This window comes from Spea bombifrons, chromosome 11, assembly GCF_027358695.1.
Source record: "Spea bombifrons isolate aSpeBom1 chromosome 11, aSpeBom1.2.pri, whole genome shotgun sequence".
In the NCBI taxonomy this organism is placed as follows: Eukaryota; Metazoa; Chordata; class Amphibia; order Anura; family Pelobatidae; genus Spea; species Spea bombifrons.
In genome coordinates this window covers 19661842-19682664 of record NC_071097.1, presented here as the reverse complement: position 1 = coordinate 19682664, position 20823 = coordinate 19661842, and the positions used below count along the sequence as shown (strand labels likewise).

The following is a 20823-nucleotide window of genomic DNA, read 5'->3' as shown; positions in this document are numbered from 1 at the left end:
CACGGCTTAGTTCTTCCCCATCCATTGCAGCACAATTCACAAATTGTTCTGGTGGACCGAGGGTAGCTTGTCAACTACCATGGTCTGTGGGGTAAAATATAGTCTAGTCCTGGTATAGGACTACATATAAAATTATATTCTTTAATATTAAATTATCAGTGACCGAAATATTAAAACATCTCACACACAGCCACTTGTACATAAGGCAGGGAATTCACTGCAAGCCTTACTGTCACGAACGAGGTATGTGGAGGATTCCGCTAGGTGAACATGACCTTTGGCCAAGTTACTTTAGTTTTTATCACCTGTAATTCTTATCACAGTGTATTGAATAAACTGTGTTTCTAGATTCTCTGCCTTGTGTACAGTAAAACTGTCTCGGTTCACTATCCTGCCCTTGTTAAGGAAGATAAAGAGATGTGGGTAAATGTTGACATGGCGGCACCAGATAGAACTTTCTTGAAGTGCATAAAGGAGATAACCGATTCTCCTTCTTGGACAACATGCACACACACATAACTTTGTTGCGTTAAGTCAATGAAGAACTGATTGCACAGATTATTACAAGGACTATGACCAAGAGGTGAAGCAGGCATTCTTAGTTATACCTATAGCTGACTTGGTCTGAAAATAGATGTGAAAGTCAAAACACAAAAAAGTGAACATTTTTGTGCCTGTTCATGATAGTTAGTGAATACTTAAGGGCGGTGTACTAACCATTAGCTATCTAAAATTCCGCCTCTTTTCTAAACATTTTCTGTTTTTCTTCCCTAAATAAGTTTTTCCTCTGAGGTCTTGCAAAAAAACCCATTTTCTAATAATTTTTATTTGTAGTCATACTTCTGTATTATATATTTTCAGATTACTGAATAATAGGTTTTAGGACAACTGAATAATAGGTAAGTTTTATTTCAGGCAGACATTTTCAAACACGTATTAATGATTTTAAAGAAAACAAAAATAAGACAAGCATATTATAAGTATATTTACAACAATGTACCCAAAAGTTAGAATTCCTTTGTATTTGTTCCTACAGTAGCTTGATGACAACATTCAACGTAACAACCGCTAGACTGGTCGCCCCCTCCCCCCACCACGCTTCATCAATATTATGCGGGAAAAAAGTATACAAAGTATGGCTAGATATTTTCTTAGAAAATCACACGCACACAAGTAAAAATGTATGGAATTTAAAACTTTTAGAATCATAATACACTTTAAAGAAAAATACAAAAGAACAAATATAAAAAAATTAAAGGGGATAATTAAATCTGTATCGTCAGATAGCTAAAACAAACATGAATTAAAAAAAGAAAATCTTCTGGATCAGTTACAATTTGGACAGCTTAAATATGGATAATATTTAAACAAACCTTTTCAAGTGTTTTCAAGAATAAAATTATGTTGAACAATCAAGTCTAGGAGCCAGGACAAGAAGGTATCCCCATAGAACTGCAATTTTGGGAGCAAAAGCTCCAGGGATTTGTCTAGGCCTGATTCATTTTTTTCTTTTTTAACAATATTAAGATACTATTTGCAATTGGAAAGAATTTGAATTCCATATAATTTACAATGCAATTCTTCTTAGTTGCCATGGGTATATCACATTAGTTTCCAACATAAAATGGTCTCCTGTATCAATGGCTCGATCATATGCGGTAAGCCAATTCACAGATTACATCATGTTGATATAACAAGTAATTTAGCAGCCATTTTTTTAAATAATTAAAAAAAAAAATAATAATAATAATAAAAAAAAAATCGCCTAGCTGTCTTGGAGCAAAACGCTTACGCTTGATCATACGTTACTGACCTGCATGCATTTGCACCCGTTAACAGTATCGTGTGTACATTTACTAAAGGTGTTAAAGATCTGGTGCAGGACTCAATTTGTGTTTTTAACAGGAGATAGAAAGTATTTTTCTTTATGTTCTGCTTTATGCATCAGGGAATTTTCCAGGGATCTTGCAGTACTGTTTAATCTCAATATGGGAATGCAGGGCTAGCTGTGCACAAGATTGGATGAGTAGCGGGCAGTTACTACTACCCCTGGATATTCAGTAATCAGCTACTATAGTTCTGTGGCAAAATCAGGAGAATCATCACGTTATTAGAAAAATATGGAAAAAGTAGTATAGGCATTTGAGTATCAAGGCTACAAGAAAAAAATTTGTATAAGGGGGTGGGAAGAAGTATTGATTCTCGATTACTGGCTCCAAGTGCAAAAGCTGATGTTGCCTCCTGCCCATGATATATTATGTTTTATTAAATACCTTTCTCTTGGTTGAAACCTACTCCATATCAAAAGTACTCCATTATTATGCCAAGTAATTCTTATGCTAACCTGCAGGGCTGAACTGGCGATCACGAGTCGGCCCTGGCACTTTGGGTGATATGTCCTGATGACATGGGTGTGTACATGGCCGACCGCTGTATATGCACGGCCACACACTACAGTTTCATGGTGTGGACAGTTTCATAGCGGGTGTTTGCCCAATGTGCGAAATGGCCAGTCCATCATGGGTACAAACCAGTTTAAAGAAATATTATGTGCTTGCACAACACGCCATGAACATGTTCAACTTACCCTCAGAGCAAATCTAAAATGGGTCAATGAGATAAGCTATATTTAAGGCACAGTCTTTAAACATAGCGTTTACCATACAAAATGCCCACACTTAAGCCAAGAGAAACAAGTATATAGGTTAAAACATTAGCTACTGCATTTTATGTTTCAGTTTCATGCGTTGACAGAGCGGTTTGATTTTTCAGCTATTTTTTTTTAAACGTAACTTTCCCCTTTTCTTCTAACCGTATGAAGTTACAATTAAGGGGATTTTTGTAAAATTCAGTATGACGGCCTAGTTCCTCTGACTCTCCACAGCAGTGGCAGTACAATTCACATCTGTTCTGGTGGACCGAACGCTGTCAAGGTCTTTGCGGTAAAATATAGTCCAGTCCTGGTACAGGCTCTTAGAATACAGACAACGATATTCTTTAACATTAACACGTGATCAGGCAAGTACTAAATTATTAACAAAAGTGCCATTAGCCGTATGCAGCAGAACAATGGGAGCAAAATCAGTCTGGTCCAAAAGAAAAGTTACATATGTGTTAGAGTGTAGTTATCAAAAATAATCACATTTAAATGTCCCTTTAGATTTATGCTATCGCCCACACGGCTCTGTATTTTCAATAAAGTACTATGCAGAACAAATCAGCTCTGTCCCTTTAGGCTTGATGATGCTTAAGGATGCTTAGAATATGTAATGCTTAGTGGAATAAGATGGAGCATAAAGTTATTGGGTTTATTCACTAAAGAGTGAATTGGTGAGAGGCTTTGATGACATATTTTGATCTCACTGAACTAACTTAAAGAAGGGACAAAGCAAAAAGTGTCTATGAAAAGGCCCTGCTAAATGTGTAGTTAAAGGAAAGCCTCACTGCCAGCTCACACCTTGAAGAAGATACTAGCTGGAGTCAACCTTTCGTAATATATATTATGTATCCCATACCCAAAACCTATCATTTAAAGTTCAGTACATCCAATAAGAATATGTAATAAAGTTTGCATATTAAAATAAGCAATGTATAAATATTAGAACCTAATTTTATGTGCATACTCTGGGAGCGGACATCTTAACGTGTTAAGGGTGGGATAAGGAGATAGAAGAAACGTCAGGACAGGAAACTGCTTAGCTATGTCTGTTCTGCAATATTTAGCGTCAGCTCTCAGCTTTGTAAAATAGTCTCTTGCTTTGAAAGGACAATAAACCACAAGTGTGCACATTACAATGCTGCAGCATGTGGGCGCTGTGGGGCACTTGCCTGGGGTGTCAGAGCTAGTCTGGGCCCGTCCAAAACTATTTCCACAGACTGGAAACAGATGGTTTCCCTTCAAGTCAATGCGATAAAATGTTTAAACTCACCTCAAATCACTGTTTAGGAATTAAAACCTATTTTGTTCTTGAATCTATTAAAAGCATAATCACAATAAACCAAAATTATAAATAAAATGCCCGCACGTATAACAAGACCAGAGAGAAACAAATACTCTCGCACATTTCAGCCCTACTTTGATATCTTCCGATGTGTGCTAGAGCTGCAATGGCGTCATTTGTCCAATTGTTTTAAGACATCTTGTCATCTTGATGTCATCATTTTGATATAATAAATGATCTTCTTTGAACTGGAACTTCCTGTTTCTGAACCAATCAGTGCTATGGTTCAAAGGTTACTCGTGCAAAATGGCTCAATGGCAGTTTCCAGTCCTTACCAGAACTGAAGGTAGTGTAGAAAAGAAATACATTTACAAACGCACCTCCGGGAGGGAAGAAGCAGCAATCCCACATTTGAAAGTCTTGTTAGAGGTTTAAAAAAATTGAGTGTGGAGGTTCATGAAGAATTACCATTTTAAATTAGCGTTAAATAAACAATTGCTGTGATGTGTTTGGCCATGTTGCACATTTTTAAAATATACAGATTCCCAGTGTCCATTAAGAGAAATCTTAAATATTTACAAGTCGTATGACACATATATGAAATGGCTTTAGTTTGTACCTCCTAGAAGTTAAAACAACATTTTTTCTTCAAACAGCAGCCAGGCAATTATTCTCAATAGTGTACCCCCCCTTTTTTTTTTCTTTTACTGATCGCCATTCATCTTGAGTAGCTCCAAAAGTGCTCCAACAGCACCAAAGTAACCCTAAAATATAGGAAATACAATTTTGCATGAGAGAATAGTAAAACCAAAAAGCAAAACAATTATTATTGAGGCAGAAGAGCAAGCAAAACATTTACAATTCTTCACTAAATATTTTTAAATCAAGAATACCGATTAACCAGGCTGTTGTTAAAATGATGATGTCATAGGTTACAAAGTGCATATTGTAGTGCAATATAATTTATCTGTAAAATTGTTTTATTGAAAAGATATTTTTTACCTCATGTTCCAAGAAAAGGGCCTTTAATTGTCCCTTTGACCAGTAATCCATAGCATAGGACAGCAGCTTCATAGAAACCATGTTGATACGGAGAAAGTTTCCCATAAATACTACTCTGTCAATATTCTGCAAGATACAAGTATTACAAATTGTAATTCCATGACGATTATTGAATAAAAGAAAAACTTGTGTACAGTTATAACTATATCACTTTTTTCTTCTGCCAGGCCTGTGATTAATAATTAAGAACTTTAATAGACTGAGCCCAACGTGTGAATTACCATTAGAATCCTTGAAAAGCATAGGAAAAAATTGACAACAAATTAAGGTAGTATTATTGTAGGAACGTGTTAGCTATGGTTAGCCATCAAGACACACCATCTCAGCATGGGGAAATATACAGCCTTCAGAAAGATGTTACAGGAGTGTCACCCTCAAACTAGGTGCACTAAGTCTTTATCCTCCTGCTGGAGAGTCTTTACCAATGGGAGAAGTTCCTGTTGTGAGAATAAAAGTTATGTTCTCAATGAACCCACATTTGCTGCCATTACGCAGTGGCACACAAAAATATTAATTCACAATAAAAGAGTGTCTAATGGAGAAAATGACCTGTAAATTCAGTAAAAGCAGTGCATTTGTGTCATTTAAGGCCACCTTTATAGGTAATGTATCCCAGGGCAAGCTTCGTCAACTGGGAGCCCCCACCCCAACACCCCCCCCTCCAAACACTACCATTTATACTCTGCATGCCATCTGCTAATGGGCACCAGGATGTGACATTATATTCTGCATTAGATAATGTGGCCATGAGGTAGGAAGCATTTGTGTAGCGGTCAAGGCTGGCGGGTGCACAGACCTCCAAAACAACGGCTTTTAAGAGGCCCAATGAACATCTGCCATGGACTTCTAAGGTAAGTTGGGACTCAAGGCAGCTGCCATTTTGCTCCACATTAAAGACAGCCCTGGTGACATGGCAGAGATGGCACCCAATATTCAACATAATGCAGAGTCGCTTAAAAATAACATGGAAAGAAATTAAATCACCACCCAAGGATCCAGTTGCAGTACTTAATGCTTTGATAGCCCTGTACAATGCTGCTTGAACTCCATGCCACAAGGCAACACTGTAAAGAAGCTGAAAGCAGTAAGCTGACACCACTTATATGACATCAGATGATTCTCCATAAGCTGCACAGCTAACACAAATAGCTCAGAACAAAGGATTTTCTGAGTACACCTATGCAGAAGACCAGACAGGTTGCATACATATACATTTAACAAAAAGTTTCTCAGTTAAGTAATTGTGTGCTGAATGAAACACACCTATTTTTAGCATACATTAACACAATCTTTTATGATGTAGGCAAGCTGAGCCAAGCCGGCTCATGAAGACAGACTCGTTCACCTTAGTGAAACTCTTTAAATATCTTGAAAGCTACCGAACCATTATAAAACTGACAAGGAAATATATGCCATATTAATGCAGAAACAATTAATGTAAAAGTAACAGATCAACGAAGTAATTTGTTACACCAAAAGCGTATACACGAGATCAATGGCCCAAGGCTTCTGTTATTTTGAAGCACTCGACTACCCACGTTACCTACTCTTTTTATACTTATTTGCATGGCTGGGTTTTGTGGACAGGCCATCCCTGGCTGGATTATTTATGTATGACTACTGCACAGCTCCAAATTATGGATTAAGATTATTTAAACCATAATAGAAAAATACAGTACAAAAAGAAGATGCAATACAGGACAACTTGCGATATTAAAAGGCCATGCAAAACTTTTGTATATAACGTATTTGCTTGATTATAAGACGACCCCCCATAATTTGAATATTAACTCTGACCCCCAGATATGCATTATTCCCCATTTGCCAATATGCCCCCTGATATGCTTTATACCCCCCCCCCAATTTACTAATGCATCCCTAGACTTGTCCCCATGCTCCAGAATCCCTGGCGTCAAGTGGGGGCAGCCACATCTGTGCGCAACCTCCACTGCTACCCGACGCTTCCGCCGGTGCTTCTATGACTGAGCACTGGAAGGTCAAGTCACCAAAGTGTCGAGTAGCAGCAGAGATTGTCTGCGCACAGACGTTCACCGGCTGCCAGAGAGGAGGATTCAGGTCTCCTGTAGCACTGCGGGGGACGCTCCTCTCTGGCAGCCGGTGAAAGCTTGTGCGATGCGCGTAGACAACCTACCAGCTGCCAGAGAGGAGGATCCATGTCCCCTACAGCACTGCGGAGAATCTGGATTTTAGTCAGTTTGAGGTCTGATTATAAGACGAAGGGTATAATTTAAATATAAGACGAAGGGTATTTTTCAGAGCATTTGCACTGAAAAAAACCTTGTCTTATGATCGAGCAGATACAGTAATATTGGTGTAATAAAAAGTTTAACCATTTAACTTGGAATTTGGAAAAAAAGATCTTTAAAGACCTGGACTTCCCTTGCAAAATAATAATTAATCAGCATTATGTAGTTTGAAAAAGTTTGAGGAACATTTAGGAAACTAAAGGAAAACAAACTTACCAATATTAGATCTAAAGGGTATTTGTGTGTCTTTATATACATTTACTTTATATCATCAAACCAGTCGGTCCAATTATACCACTCTGGCACTTCCAGTTGAAGGAGGATTTTTGAGTTGTCACAGATTATAATAAATCTTTGATGCAATTAAAGAAAACGTCCCCACCCTGTAACCAGTATTGTTCAACTTGCACGTTGCAGGGTTGGCTTAAATGTAGTGCAGTAATCACTCTTCCTTTTGACCTAACACGTTGAACGTTTAAATAGGTCTACACAAAAAATAACTAAAAGGGAGGCGTGCATTGTCAAAATCTATAGTTTTTTTTTTTATCAAATATTTATTTATTTATTTTTTCCAGAAGCATAAAAGGATACAGAAAAGAAGAACGGGAGAGGGGATATTGCACAATCACATTAACGTTTAATACATCGCGGTTTTACATTCTCTTTGATCATCCAGTATCAAAAAAAAAAAAAAAAAAAAATCTATAGTTATTGCACATGTAGTACACGTGATGGCCAGAGATCTTACCTCATTGACTGCACACATACGAGCAATGGATCCGATATTATTTGTAATGGTGACCAATGTTGCCCGGGCCAAGTCTTCCTTACTAATAGAATCTCTCTTTTCTTTGCTCATCATGTGACCAAAGCTGTACACATAAATAATAGTAAAATTGAAAAACGTGAATGGTTGATAAAATGTTATTCAAAATACAAGAAATCAAATGCTGAAATACAAGATCCAACGATGGGGAAACGGCATTTAGAAGGATGGAAATGCGTACATTGGTCCAATTAGAAATACTGACAACTGACCACTGATGTAGAAACGGGAAGTATAATTAATATCAGTCATCCTCACCCAATCTATTACTGATTCAAGAAAGTAGTACTCTACATACAGTCATGTGACCAACGTCTGTGTTTATCGTGTAACATAACCTTTCATCAGGTCTGTATTCATCAGTGTAAAGGCAACACTGTGTCCCAAAAACAATGCTACAGTTACACACCCACACATTATGTATTTTAAAGACAAACGTAAAACAGATAAGTTAAGAATTGTGTGTGAAAAGCGAATAAAGTGCAACGTTTGAAAAATTGTGCAACTGCCATAGCAGCCATTGAAAGTTCTTGCTGACTGGCCAGTCCATTGGTTGCTGTTGTATTGATAATGCAATTTTACACACTGGAGTTACTGCAATGGCTCATTTAAAAGACAGGCCAAGTTACTGCTACTAGTTAAGGGGCAGCTGGGGAGTTTCCCTTGGCACAACCTACAAGCAACCCCCCAGCCACCCCTTACCTCCACCTTGCCATCCTCTCTACTGCTAACTTCTCAGCGCCAAGTAAGTGGTGCATCTTGGACTCCCATGGCACCCCTCCCTACCTGAATCTGGCATTTTAAGTTCAGGGCAGGTCACTTCACTGGCTTTTCCTACAAAAAATAGTCATCTGGCCCTGCATGATGTGTTTTAAATGTATGTCATGTATTCTATGCTATGAAAAAACATAACCACGTTGTAAAAGAAACCGCAATGTTGTAACAAGACAAGATACCTGGATGCAACCGCAGAGCCCTGAAGGCTAAACCTTTCGTAGTCACCACCATAGATATCTTTCACCAGTTTATCAACGTTAGTGCTGTCTCCTTTGGCAGCCATTTCCAGCGCCTCTTCGAACGTTTCACATCCAGTTAACAAACAGCAGAGACCAAGGAATGTTCCTCCACCGAGACTAGGGAAGCACAAAGACATGCCATGTCAGTCTTTCTGATGTTTGTGTTTTCAGATTTTCATATCTCTAGAGCAGACCTGGGCAAAGCACGGCCCGTGGGCCACATCCGGCCCGCTGAATAGCTCGGACCGGCCCGCAAAGAGTGTCCTGGTGACTCACCAATGAGTCCGGTGTCCCCCCCCGCCCCGGTCACTTACCTTAAACTCCTGTGTTGGAAGCGTTTGTCTCGGGTGCCGGCGCTTTACGCTGGGCGCCGGCATATGACGTCAGACGCCGGCGATCAGCAGTGTAGCGCCGGCACCCGAGACAAACGCCTCACGCTTCCAACACAGGAGTTTAAGGTAAGTGACCGGGGCGGGGGGGGGAGATCCTGAGAAGGGGGGGTTAGGGAGTTAGAGGGGAGATACTGAGAAGGGGGGGTTAGGGAGTTAGAGGGGAGATACTGAGAAGGGGGGTTAGGGAGGGAGGTCTTACTGTGTGTGTGTGTCTTACTGTGTGTGTGTGTATCTTACTGTGTCTGTGTGTGTCTCACTGTGTCTGTGTGTGTCTTACTGTGTCTGTGTGTGTCTCACTGTGTCTGTGTGTGTCTTACTGTGTCTGTGTGTGTCTTACTGTGTCTGTGTGTGTCTCACTGTGTCTGTGTGTGTCTTACTGTGTCTGTGTGTGTCTCACTGTGTCTGTGTGTATCTTACTGTGTCTGTGTGTGTCTCACTGTGTCTGTGTGTGTCTTACTGTGTCTGTGTGTGTCTTACTGTGTCTGTGTGTGTCTCACTGTGTCTGTGTGTGTCTTACTGTGTCTGTGTGTGTCTTACTGTGTCTGTGTGTGTCTTACTGCGTGTGTCTTACTGTGTTCATAGCTTATTCAGTTATTGTAATAAATATTTTAGCCCATTTTTTAGCTCAAAATATTTTTTCCTTTTTTTTCTCCTCTAAAATCTAGGTGCGTCTTATCAGCAGGTGCGTCTTATAGAGCGAAAAATACGGTATGCACTCCGAAGCCTTGTTCATTTTGTTCACTTCTGTGCTGTGCTAATAGTTATTCAGGCCTTACTTATTCAAGCACCTCTACCAATGACGTAGGCTTGAATAACTTTATTAAACAGCACATAAGTTAACAAAATGGACAAGGCTTCGGAGTTTGTAGTTTGTAGAGGTCTGGCCCTCTAAAACCATTCCAATTTCTCATGTGGCCCCATGGGAAAATTAATTGCCCACCCCTGCTCTAGAGAAATCTGAGCTCATTAAAGTAATGGCAACAGTGCCCTACAAGGCCATTCAAATGGTATTTAGCCTTAACAACTGAGTATCAGACAGGGAACATAGGCCCTGCTTGCAAAGGTGTGTACACAAAAAAACAAGAAACCAAGTCAGCAAATAGTGCAGTTATTGCATTATTTACCTTGTCCCAGTTACTCTTTTATAGTTGTCTTTAGAATACACTGCAAGTATGCTGACACCTGACCCTATGTTAACCAGCAACATTGGGTAGGGATTGTCAAGGCAGTATGGCTTTTTCTGACATTGCTCTGGATCTGTTGGCTTTTCGAAATAGTAGCATTCTGGCCCACCGTTAAATCCTACAGAATCGACGTAAAGCAATCCTTGGATCAGACAGTCTAGTTCATCCAGTTTATGGAGCTGAAGGTCCGCTATCTGAAAAGAAAGAGAAAAAGAAAAGCGCAAAACAAAAGTTAATGAATAAGCAAGTGTAAGTGGAGCAGAGGATACAGCTTTACTAAAGACAAGGGCAAAGAGCTATTTAACAGCCCTTTGAACTTTTGTACATGCGAGATGTTGCATAACAGAACTGTACCTATAGCAGAAGGTCAGATTTCAATTTATGAAGACTTTGCACTTTATAGTCTGCAAAATAATTGGAAAATTGGTTTCGTTTACCAACCCATCACCTCTGAAAGAGTGGGTTCATCAAGTGATAAAGTTATCGAGATAAATCATATGCCATACTTCATATGACCAGCTTACAATTTTTTAATTAAAAGACAGCATTACACAAATTCAACACAATATCTAAACTACAGAGATCAGACATAAGAGCCATCTCACATTTTCCTGGTTAATCTCCCCCTCGCTTTAAAAAAGGAAAACTATATTCAAATTACAGTTACTTAAAGCAATTTATGTTACTTTTCCCAAATAAAACTAATTATATTTTGCTACCATGAGTCATTATCTCAGGATCTGCGTTTAGTGGTCAGATAATCCTGGTGCCAATATCAACTTCCACTTTTAACAAAATATCTCCAAAACAATTACATAGATTGACAAAAGAAACCATTTGAGACACCTGTAAAAGCTGTGACAGTTTCCCTTTAAGAATGGCTACAGATTTAAATGACGTAGTTTATAAGTAACTAAGGAATTGTTAAAGGCAAAGTTAATTATCATGTCATCACAAATCTATAGGATAGCTTGTTTGTAAATAATCCATGTGTAATTTTAAACATGCAAATACTATAAATACTGTTAGACTATAACCTAAAAATGTCAGAAAGTACCGTTTTGTAGAAAATCTACAAAATATTTGTGTGTGTGTAGATAGATGTATATAAAAGCTGGTCTTTCTATTTTCGCAACCCCCAACATTTTAGGTTCTCAATGGGATATCCACCTACCTTTCTCATCCAGCCACCTCATGATATATTGAAGCAGAACCTCAGGATATGACTTAATGTAAATGATGCTCTGTTTCAATACATTGCAAGACTGGGTTCTATACTGCTCAATAGGCTGATCAGATGAGTTCCTCGATCTTCTGAACCAGCTAATGGTCCCTATCCCTTGCTAAAGTGGGACTGCTCCTAAAAAGCAGGACTTTCCATCTTAAAATGGGACACTTGGGAGGTGTGCTACTCTTGGTGCCACTACATCTGGACTAGAAAACTGGACCCAGTGGCTTGGAAGATGACAGAGCTGCAGACAGCCTGCTGTTCCCAAACAACAAGATAGAGAGGGGCCTACTGCACAACTGCTTACTCTTTGTTTTGTTCAGTTGAATAATTATTGCTCCAAATCTTTTCTTTGCGAGGCTTGGGAATAATAGCATTAAAGCAGCTAGCGGTGCCTTACTCCTCCTTCGTGCCAGTTTTGTTGCTATGCAACAAACTGCTATTAGATAGGCTGTTCAGCCTGCTTTAAATAAAAACCATGAGAATATTCCAAAGAAAACACAGAGAAGGTCTCAAAACCAAAGATGTTCCCTTTGCTTTTAAATAGAATAATAAAAAATAAACACACTGAGGAAAGTGTACAGCATGAAGCGGCAAGAGGAAACCCACTCGGATCACAATGAGCAATATATCTAATTACTAAACAAAATGCTACTACGTAGCCCAGATGGTGATTTTGAGTGTTAATATAACCACGTCACTGCCACTGGAAGGTTACTTACCTATCCGGCTTCTCGCTGAACCTGATGGGTCAGGAGTGCCGGGTATCTGTACTGCTTCAAAAACAAGATAGACATGAAGGTCCGTTTGCACATTTTATGGTGAAAGTGTGAATTTATGTGTGATGTTATGTAGTAAGTATGTTTTGAGGTATATCAAAACATACTCATATCCCTGTTGACCCAGAGAAGCATCCAGACCCCCCATGAAAGTGCATGCATAGCGCTCCCATTCATTTCAATGGGTGCACTTTCCTGTCCCCAAATGGATGATTCAAGCAACCAATCAGTGGCAAGATTTGTTAGACCACTGATGAGGACGGCAGCAGTTTCTACCTTAGGTAAGTGCGTTTTTTTTTTTGTTTTTAACTAGTACTTTAATATGCATTCTTCTTTAGAAAGGTAACGCTAACCTGTCGCCTTAATTACATTTTAAGACAAGGCGTTATATGTTAAAGAAATATTTAAGTATAAGAAGTTATTAGAATTATGGTAAGAAAGTAAAGTCATTGAACCACATTAGTAATGTTTTCAAGGATTTATGGTAATCCTTTAGTACAGGTTTGTGATTAAACAATGCACATGCTTACTTTGGTAGGGGACAGTTACTGCATTCATCAGAAAAAAATGGCAGCTTGCCAATTCCTGCTATATGTATGGTCATCATCAAATAGTATTTTGTGCTCAAAAATGTATACCCAGAAAGCCAATGTCAATGACCCTGCCAGAACGCACTACCGGTTGGTGCAAGTCAGATCTACTCTGCCCGCAGTTTTATTAAAGCTTTTCCAAACACAAGCACTTCTCTCTATTTTGCTCTTTGTTGGAACCAAGAACTGCGGTGGGGCAAAAAAAAAAAAAGATACAGAGCTACAGCCTGACTGGACATCGAATGTATCAAAATAATTTGGTTCACACCATAAATCCCTTCCTTTACAACAACCCATACCTATACATAAGTACATAAATATATTGCAAAAGTCCTTTTTTGTCTTCATGTTGGCCCTGAAACCCCTGATTATTTGGGCCTGAAATCTGTGATCACGTCATCTTTGTGATGTCAAACGACAAGAAAACCTTTGTCCGAATGGAGTCTAAAAATCTGTTCTGCAAAGAACTTGTGAAATGGTGCCCTTTCCCCTACATACCATTCTAAAGTCCTCTTCGAACTTGAAAGCTCCCCCTCCGGTAGCACATAGCGTGGTGTGCAAGCTAGAAAAGTTCTTTTCGCTGCCCATCTGTATAAACCTGTGCATGGCACATGTTGGGAAGCGGATAAAGTGCAAATTGCCTTTGCGGCTGCACATGGTCAAGTTTTTCAATTCAAGATGAACATCTCGGATTCCAGTTTTGCCGTAGGCTGTGTTTGATGTCAAGTATTTTCGTATGCTTTTAAGGTTTTCAACCTCTTCTTGTTCCTCTTCAGCAGTAATGTCTTTGGGTTCAAAGTAAACCAGCTTCACCAGGGTTCCTCCAATGTCCATACCAAACCATGGGAACGCTGCAATGACAAACGTTAAGACCACAATTATTGGACGTCTATTTTTTGATATTGTCATATTACTAAAAGGAACTTTTCCAAATATCAATAATTTACTACAAATCTTTTTAGATCTAAATGAGTATAACCCAAGCAGATTTGCTCACTGTGTTTTGTTTTTTTTTTAGAGGGTATATCACCCAAATATCACATGGCTGCCTATGATGGCATTCTTACAGACACACAAGGTTTACTGGAAAAAATTTAATAAAAGCCACTATTCTGCATTAATTAATGTACAAAGAAATAAACATTTTATTGGGTATTCCTTTTAAATTGTATATTACTAGTATCACATAAAATTTTGTTCTGTCTGTCTATTTTCATACCAAACATGGTTTCCAAATGCTGCATATTTGTATAGGTTTAAGATCCCTTGCCTTAGCACAATCTTCCAGGCAAACAGAACAAGTACTAACTGTACTGCCTTGAACTGCAGAATGGCTTAGGGTGACCCTTTAATGGAGGTCTATAGGGAAAAATACTTAATTTAGGCAGGACTTCAAAATATGACCTGTCTAGAGTGGCCACCAGTACTGCAGATATAGGAACAATAATTCTTCTTCAGTGCTACAGCACATCACAAAAGAGAAATCCAGTGCTATTTTCATCTCAAATTTATACTGGAGTCCATTCTGTAGGGCATTTTCCTGCATGCAGAGAGGCACAAGAATTATTTAATTACTGGAGGTCTTCTGTCTCCTTTAACTCTTCCCTCAGCTGCCTCTACTGAAGGCAGGAAGCATACCGCAGTTCTTCTTGCACATTTTAGTCAATGGGAGTAACAGAAGCCAATGGCATGTATGCTATCTGGATAGCGATGTTGTGGCTGCTGCCTCAGTTACTTCACTTGGAGTTCTATGGAGCATGTGTAAGTTTACATACTGATGCTCCCTGGTTTAAGTGGAGGTTACCAGGTAAGGACTTAAAGGAGACTGAAGTCTAAACTCAATACTTAAACATGCAAGTGGTAAAATGCATTGGAACCCATGCAAACTATACCCCAACATGCATTTAAATAAAACAAACAAACAATTTGGGCTGTTTGTTTAATGCTTCCTTTAAATTAAAAAGAATTGCAGGTCCACCGATACAAAACTGCTCCAGGAAAGCAACAAACATTTTCCCCCTCAAAATAGACACTTTAATATAAGTTGCAAATTCAAAATCCATAACACCTTGTGGTAGTAATCCAGCAGTAGTTGTGATATCATGCCGTCCTACGAAGATCTCAAGTGGTTAATTGAAATGAATGCTAAGTAAACATGACATAAACCATGATCCAACCCATTTCTTATTTGGCCTCAGAACAGTTTTGGCATCAGCCACAAAAGAGACCTCAGTTTCTAAAAGGATAATTTAACACTCAAGAATAAGATCCTTATTAGTTCTCAGCAGTCACTCTAAGGCAGGCCAAGGAAAATCAACAAGAACACAAGTGCCAGACAAACCCACTAAGCTTTTCAATGTACTGCTAACTTGGGAACCAGAACAAAAACATGGAAGTGTTAAGATACAATCCTTTATATAGTCGAGTTGAGTTAATGGCTCCGTGTTGCTTATCACTTTCTATGCAAGCAGTAGAATGACGCTTACCTTGGAAATCAAGTTTGATGTCATAGCTATAGTGTAAAATACAACACTGATCTTCAATAGTAGCAAGCAATCCAGCACAAAAACGGCACAACGGGGAATTTACATAGAAAAATAAATTATTTATGTTTTATTTGAACAACTAAAAATCTTTGTTGATTATCAAACCATGCATGGGTCATCTGGTCAAAACCGCACTATGCTGATTCTTTAATGAAAGAGCTTTTTTAGTCTGTTCCCCACAGAGCTTTGATGGTCAAGTAGCGCCACAAGAGTTCTGTTTATTTAAAAAACAGGCCAAGTCTGATCTGCAACAAACTGTTCTGCATCTGAAGGGCTGCATACAATTGTGGAGCTGAGCACTTTTAAATTAATTATGTAGTCCATACGAGCCCAAGATTTTATCAGGGAGGATGCTGCAGTACAAAAAGCCTAACTGCGCCATTCATAAGGTGGACCTCCTACAGGACACCACCTAGCAAAATAAGAGATAAACCAAAGGATCGAAGGACCTGGCTCTTACACAGTTACACATATCATTCAAACCGATATCGCTGTATTTGCCCCATAGCAAATTGAGTATTTGGTTTAAGACTATTTTAAAAACACAGATAATGACTCGACATGTCGAATGCTGCTCGATCTCCTCCTGCGTCCCAAACACTCTGTAGAGCTACTTGGCTCTGTTGGATAGCATGTTCACTTGGGTGAACACCTTGGGAATCGTGACTATTTAATACAAGTGCAAAAGCACATAGCATCATTTATACATCCCAAATGTATTCTGATATAAAAATGCAGGTTTACACTGTCTGAGGGTGAATGCTTTGTTGTTTTTTACGATTCTATACTTGTACACAAGACAGAACTGATATCTAAAAGCTTCTCTTGGGATGGGATGAAGATCTTTCAGATAATATGTTGGTAGGCTACCCCTTAATAACAAATGATCCCTTTACACATCAGCACAAATTATGTAGACACTTTAAACTAAAGTTTGATATTCAACAATAAGGCTTTAATGGTTGCAACTTTAGTTTGACAGCCAAATTTGGCCCGAAGGAATGAAACAATATATACAGGTGACCTAGCGCATTTTGACTATTAATCTTGGCTGGAATCAAATGCCATCATCGCAACAGGGATGAGAACATGAAAATCATGCATTTGGCACATTTTGTTCTGTAGCTGAAAGAGACAGAATCAGACACATGGTTATGAAGAAGCATTAGCTTATATTCTTAAATTGTGAAGTCAACGCAACGGACTCCATGTTTTGATATGGTACACCTCAGATGACATTTTGTCTCAAAAACTAAGCACCCACATTTTATAAGGAACTTATGGATAGCCAAATAAGTTTATTTCTGTATAAAGCACCAGCCGTTTTAGTCTTGTGGCCTTGACAGCAAAGACCGAGTGTATAAGAACTATGCAATCAGTATGAAACCCAGAGAGAAAAATACAATGATCAAGTCATAATACAGGATGGCGCTCTAGTAAGAGATCATCGGATGACCCAAAGAACACTAGGTATACATCAAGTATGCGAAATGACTATTACAAGAACGTGCCCTCAGGTTAGTGACAGTAAACAGAGGTTATAGTAATGCAAGTGTGGTATCCATGCAAACGTGATACTAACCAGAGAAGGACATTAGTTAGAAATAAAGTAAAGCAATTCTATAGTAAAAGTGCAAGACTTTACGCTTGGGCCTTTTCCTTGGGTGTTGTTAAGTGTGTGTTCTCCTATTCTAGCTTGAGGGTACTTCAGTAGTAAGGCCAACTGATAATTCAAAACAAACACTAAATCACCAAAATATGTGTTTCAGCAAATACTTAATAGATTTGTGTGTACAGTCAATAAGGACAGCTAGTCTCCAGTTCATAGCCCCATTTAACATTTTGAAGGTAGGTAGATGGCTCTGTATCTTCTAACAGAACAAGAAGCTCCAACACACTAAATGCTAGCGAGCCCAATGTCTACGAACAATGTTAGGTTCTTGCTATGGACAGAGAGACACCTTGCTGTCTTTCTCCCTGTATCAGCCAGAATAATTCTGTAAATTTCTGCTGGCTTGCGACAAGTAAAAAAAAAACAAAACATCCAGGTGAGATTTTAAGGGGCAATATCAGTAGATCAAATCGAAAAATCCCAGCCATCATCCTGTGTCTATAGTACACAAAAATGAAAGAGGCGTTGGGCTGAGAGGCGATAATTTCATATCAAGTTGTAGAACCATAAAACCTGACACACGACACCACATCCCAAAGCCAACACTTAAATATCCCACCAAACCAGAAAAACACGATCCACTTTTTGAATCAAAAGGTTTTGCAGCGACAATGTTTGAATAATCAATTGAGTTTAAAAGGACATTTGAGTTTATTGTTAAATACCTGTTATCTCCCTTTCTATATAGACAACTTGGGATTGTCTGTCCCATGTCACATACATAAAGAGAGCTTCATAACCAATAACCTCACAGGCTATGTGCTTTCAACAATGTTAAACAAATGGTAAAGTGAAATAGGCGACTTATATGTAAGCAAATTAGTTTCCTGTTCACAGAAGAGTACTCTGGTTGAAGAGATTTCTATCTACCCTTAAATTGTCCGTGCCATAGAAGTTGCATGTATTGCTTCTGGGACAAATACGCACCGATCACAATATTCAATGCAATTTGCTGACCTAGACAAAATCAGTTGGTGCGGGTATTCCATCTCTGTTGAAATCAGAAAGGTACTGAATTTTAAGAAAGAAATATGACGGAAGAGAAGAAGTCTGTGCACATGGAAGAAAAAAAAAAGCAAATTAATACCCAATAATTTGAGATTCAGGCAATTCTGGAATTAGCATAGAATTGTACAAAAGCAATCAGGGATTGCCTGTAAATTAATTGTACTCACAATGTTTTTTTCCGTCAAAAAGCCTCATTTTGTCCAGTTATAACAAAAAAAAAGTTCAATGGGGGGGATCATTCAACAAAAAAAAAATCACAATGATCCGAGATAGATGTGAGCTGCACCTTTACATGTCAAGAGTGTGCTGGCTCAGATCACTAGGAACAAGGTCACACATTCGCCTGCATGCAAATTGCGAAAGGCTCTGTGATCTGGGCTTCTGCACACGGTATTTACCAGGCATCACAAAAGCCTGACTACTCTGTGACTTGATTGGCTGCTCATCAGCCCAGCCTCCCGTGGTGTCAGTGGGTGTGCCTGTCTCTCTGCTTCTCCTATTGGTTGGATCAGAATGGCATTTAACTCTGCATTGCTTTCAAGCTGTCTACTGACTGGGCGCTCACCAATCCACCCTCTGCTAGCGCGATGGTGTCAGGGAAAGAAAGGCTGGGGGAAAAAAAGAGGGAGGACAAATGTCTCCACTGTACAAGTCCCGTGCAGTCTCAAGATAGGCCTTGTGTCACTTTCTTGGTATCTTGGAAACAGTCATAAGGCGCCAAGGGGCAGTGAGACGTGAATTGGGCCCGGATCAAATGATTCTTAACCATGTTTACATGAACGGTGCCCACAATACCCATGCAGCGCCTACAAACGGTGATGCAGAGCTGTCAGTCACAGATCTGTTGTGGTGGATGATGTCATTAAAAAAAAACAGACAGGTGGAAACAAATCGCTTTTTCCGTAGGCGCAAGATGTACAAGAAATATTATGTATTAATGGCGCAACCTTAGTCTGCAGCGTAGTCTGGCACCGAGGATCTGATCTAATTAAACACTGCCTAGATCTACCTTCGTCTGTATTATGGGAAGAGTCTGCCGAGGCCTCTAGATGTTCTCTGCAGAAGAGCAACCCCTTTCCCCATCCCATGCACTAAATGCACCAGTGCTCAGGTATACAATCATCGTGATGCAATGTTTAGCATATATCTTGCACACTGAAAGACTATAATGTAACATGACGTCAAAGAACAATGTGAATATTCTGCCAAGTGTAAAGTGTCTGGTGCAATTCTAAAAACCAATGCACTGATCCAATCGAATAGTGGAAGCCAACTGACTACAATCAATCATACAAACGGTGGGTAAATAGTGCCAGTTGGGCGTCTGTTGTGGCTGGGGATAAAACACGGCTACAACGCCACCTGAAGATGGGTTCCTAGCTGCAGGGGCAAACCTCTAGGCCGCAGAGCTCTCACTCATTCTCCTCATAACCCCCCCCCCCCTTATTGTGAAGAAACGTCACGAAGAAGAGAATGAATGAAGAGCTCGAGCAGATCCAGACGGATTGAGGTTTTCCTCCATTGGTCACTATGAAGGACAATCATTAAAATGACTTCATAGGGGGGGGGTCATTTGGTCTACCTGTGCCAGGACCACCCGGATGACCACTTACGGGGTCTGTTCTTCCTGCCCGAATCCATCCTCCTCCTGATCCTGCTTTTCTTGGCCGGGGAGCCCCTGTGGAGGGGGTCGGTCTGTGGCTGCCCTCGCATTTGCCCATTCACATACTCGGCCTGGCTTTTGCCGACCTCCCCGTTGCTAAGTTGTAGGGTCTGTGGCGGGTGAAACCCGTTTTGCAAACGGGAGCCGGAGGCCGAATCTGGCTGCGCACGATCCCCCATCACTGCGAAGGAGAAGAAACAGGAGGGGGCGTTTGTCTCCTGTGCTCACGGCGGCCTTCAAAGCAGTCTGCCTCCCTTAGGATGCTTTAGCCTCGCTTTTCCACTCCTCCGCGGCCGTTAGCGCTCTACCGGGGCTGACTTGTTCCGTGACACTGGTGGTGCTTCCACTGAGGTCATGGTCACCCTCCCGTCCCCAGCACACGCACTGCAGCCTGTCCAGCGCCGCGTGACGTCACGCACCTCCCACTCTGTGACAAGCGCAACACGAGGAGGGGTGATCATGGAGCTGGGGAATTTAGCATTCAGTCATTTCAATCTCTCAGGACTCCTTATTCCGTTCTCAGCAGCCGTTCCTTCATAGAGAAGAACAAAAACGTTGCTTATATTCCAGAATAATCCTGAATGTTCCAGTTGTAGCCTTTAAAGGTGGGATAAAATGCCCCCTAAGACTCCATCAGCAATGTGTTGGC

General features: G+C 39.8%; 1 protein-coding gene across 2 annotated transcripts; it reads right to left on the bottom strand.

The window, feature by feature from the left end:
• Positions 1 to 3959: 3959 nt before the first annotated feature.
• On the bottom strand, positions 3960 to 20580 carry PANK1 (pantothenate kinase 1). 2 transcript variants are annotated; one of them, XM_053451142.1, is made up of 7 exons: positions 20125 to 20580; positions 13784 to 14136; positions 10629 to 10882; positions 9053 to 9229; positions 8019 to 8142; positions 4944 to 5069; positions 3960 to 4705 (listed from the first exon to the last, which is right to left on the bottom strand). In XM_053451142.1, exons 1-7 carry the CDS (start codon positions 20351 to 20353, stop codon positions 4646 to 4648), a joined length of 1323 nt encoding a protein of 440 aa, XP_053307117.1. In that variant the 5' UTR covers positions 20354 to 20580; the 3' UTR covers positions 3960 to 4645. The 2 variants fall into 2 exon arrangements, with proteins under 2 accessions (XP_053307117.1, XP_053307118.1); XM_053451143.1 differs by lacking the exon at positions 20125 to 20580 and adding an exon at positions 18679 to 18861.
• Between the last annotated feature and the right edge of the window lie 243 nt (positions 20581 to 20823).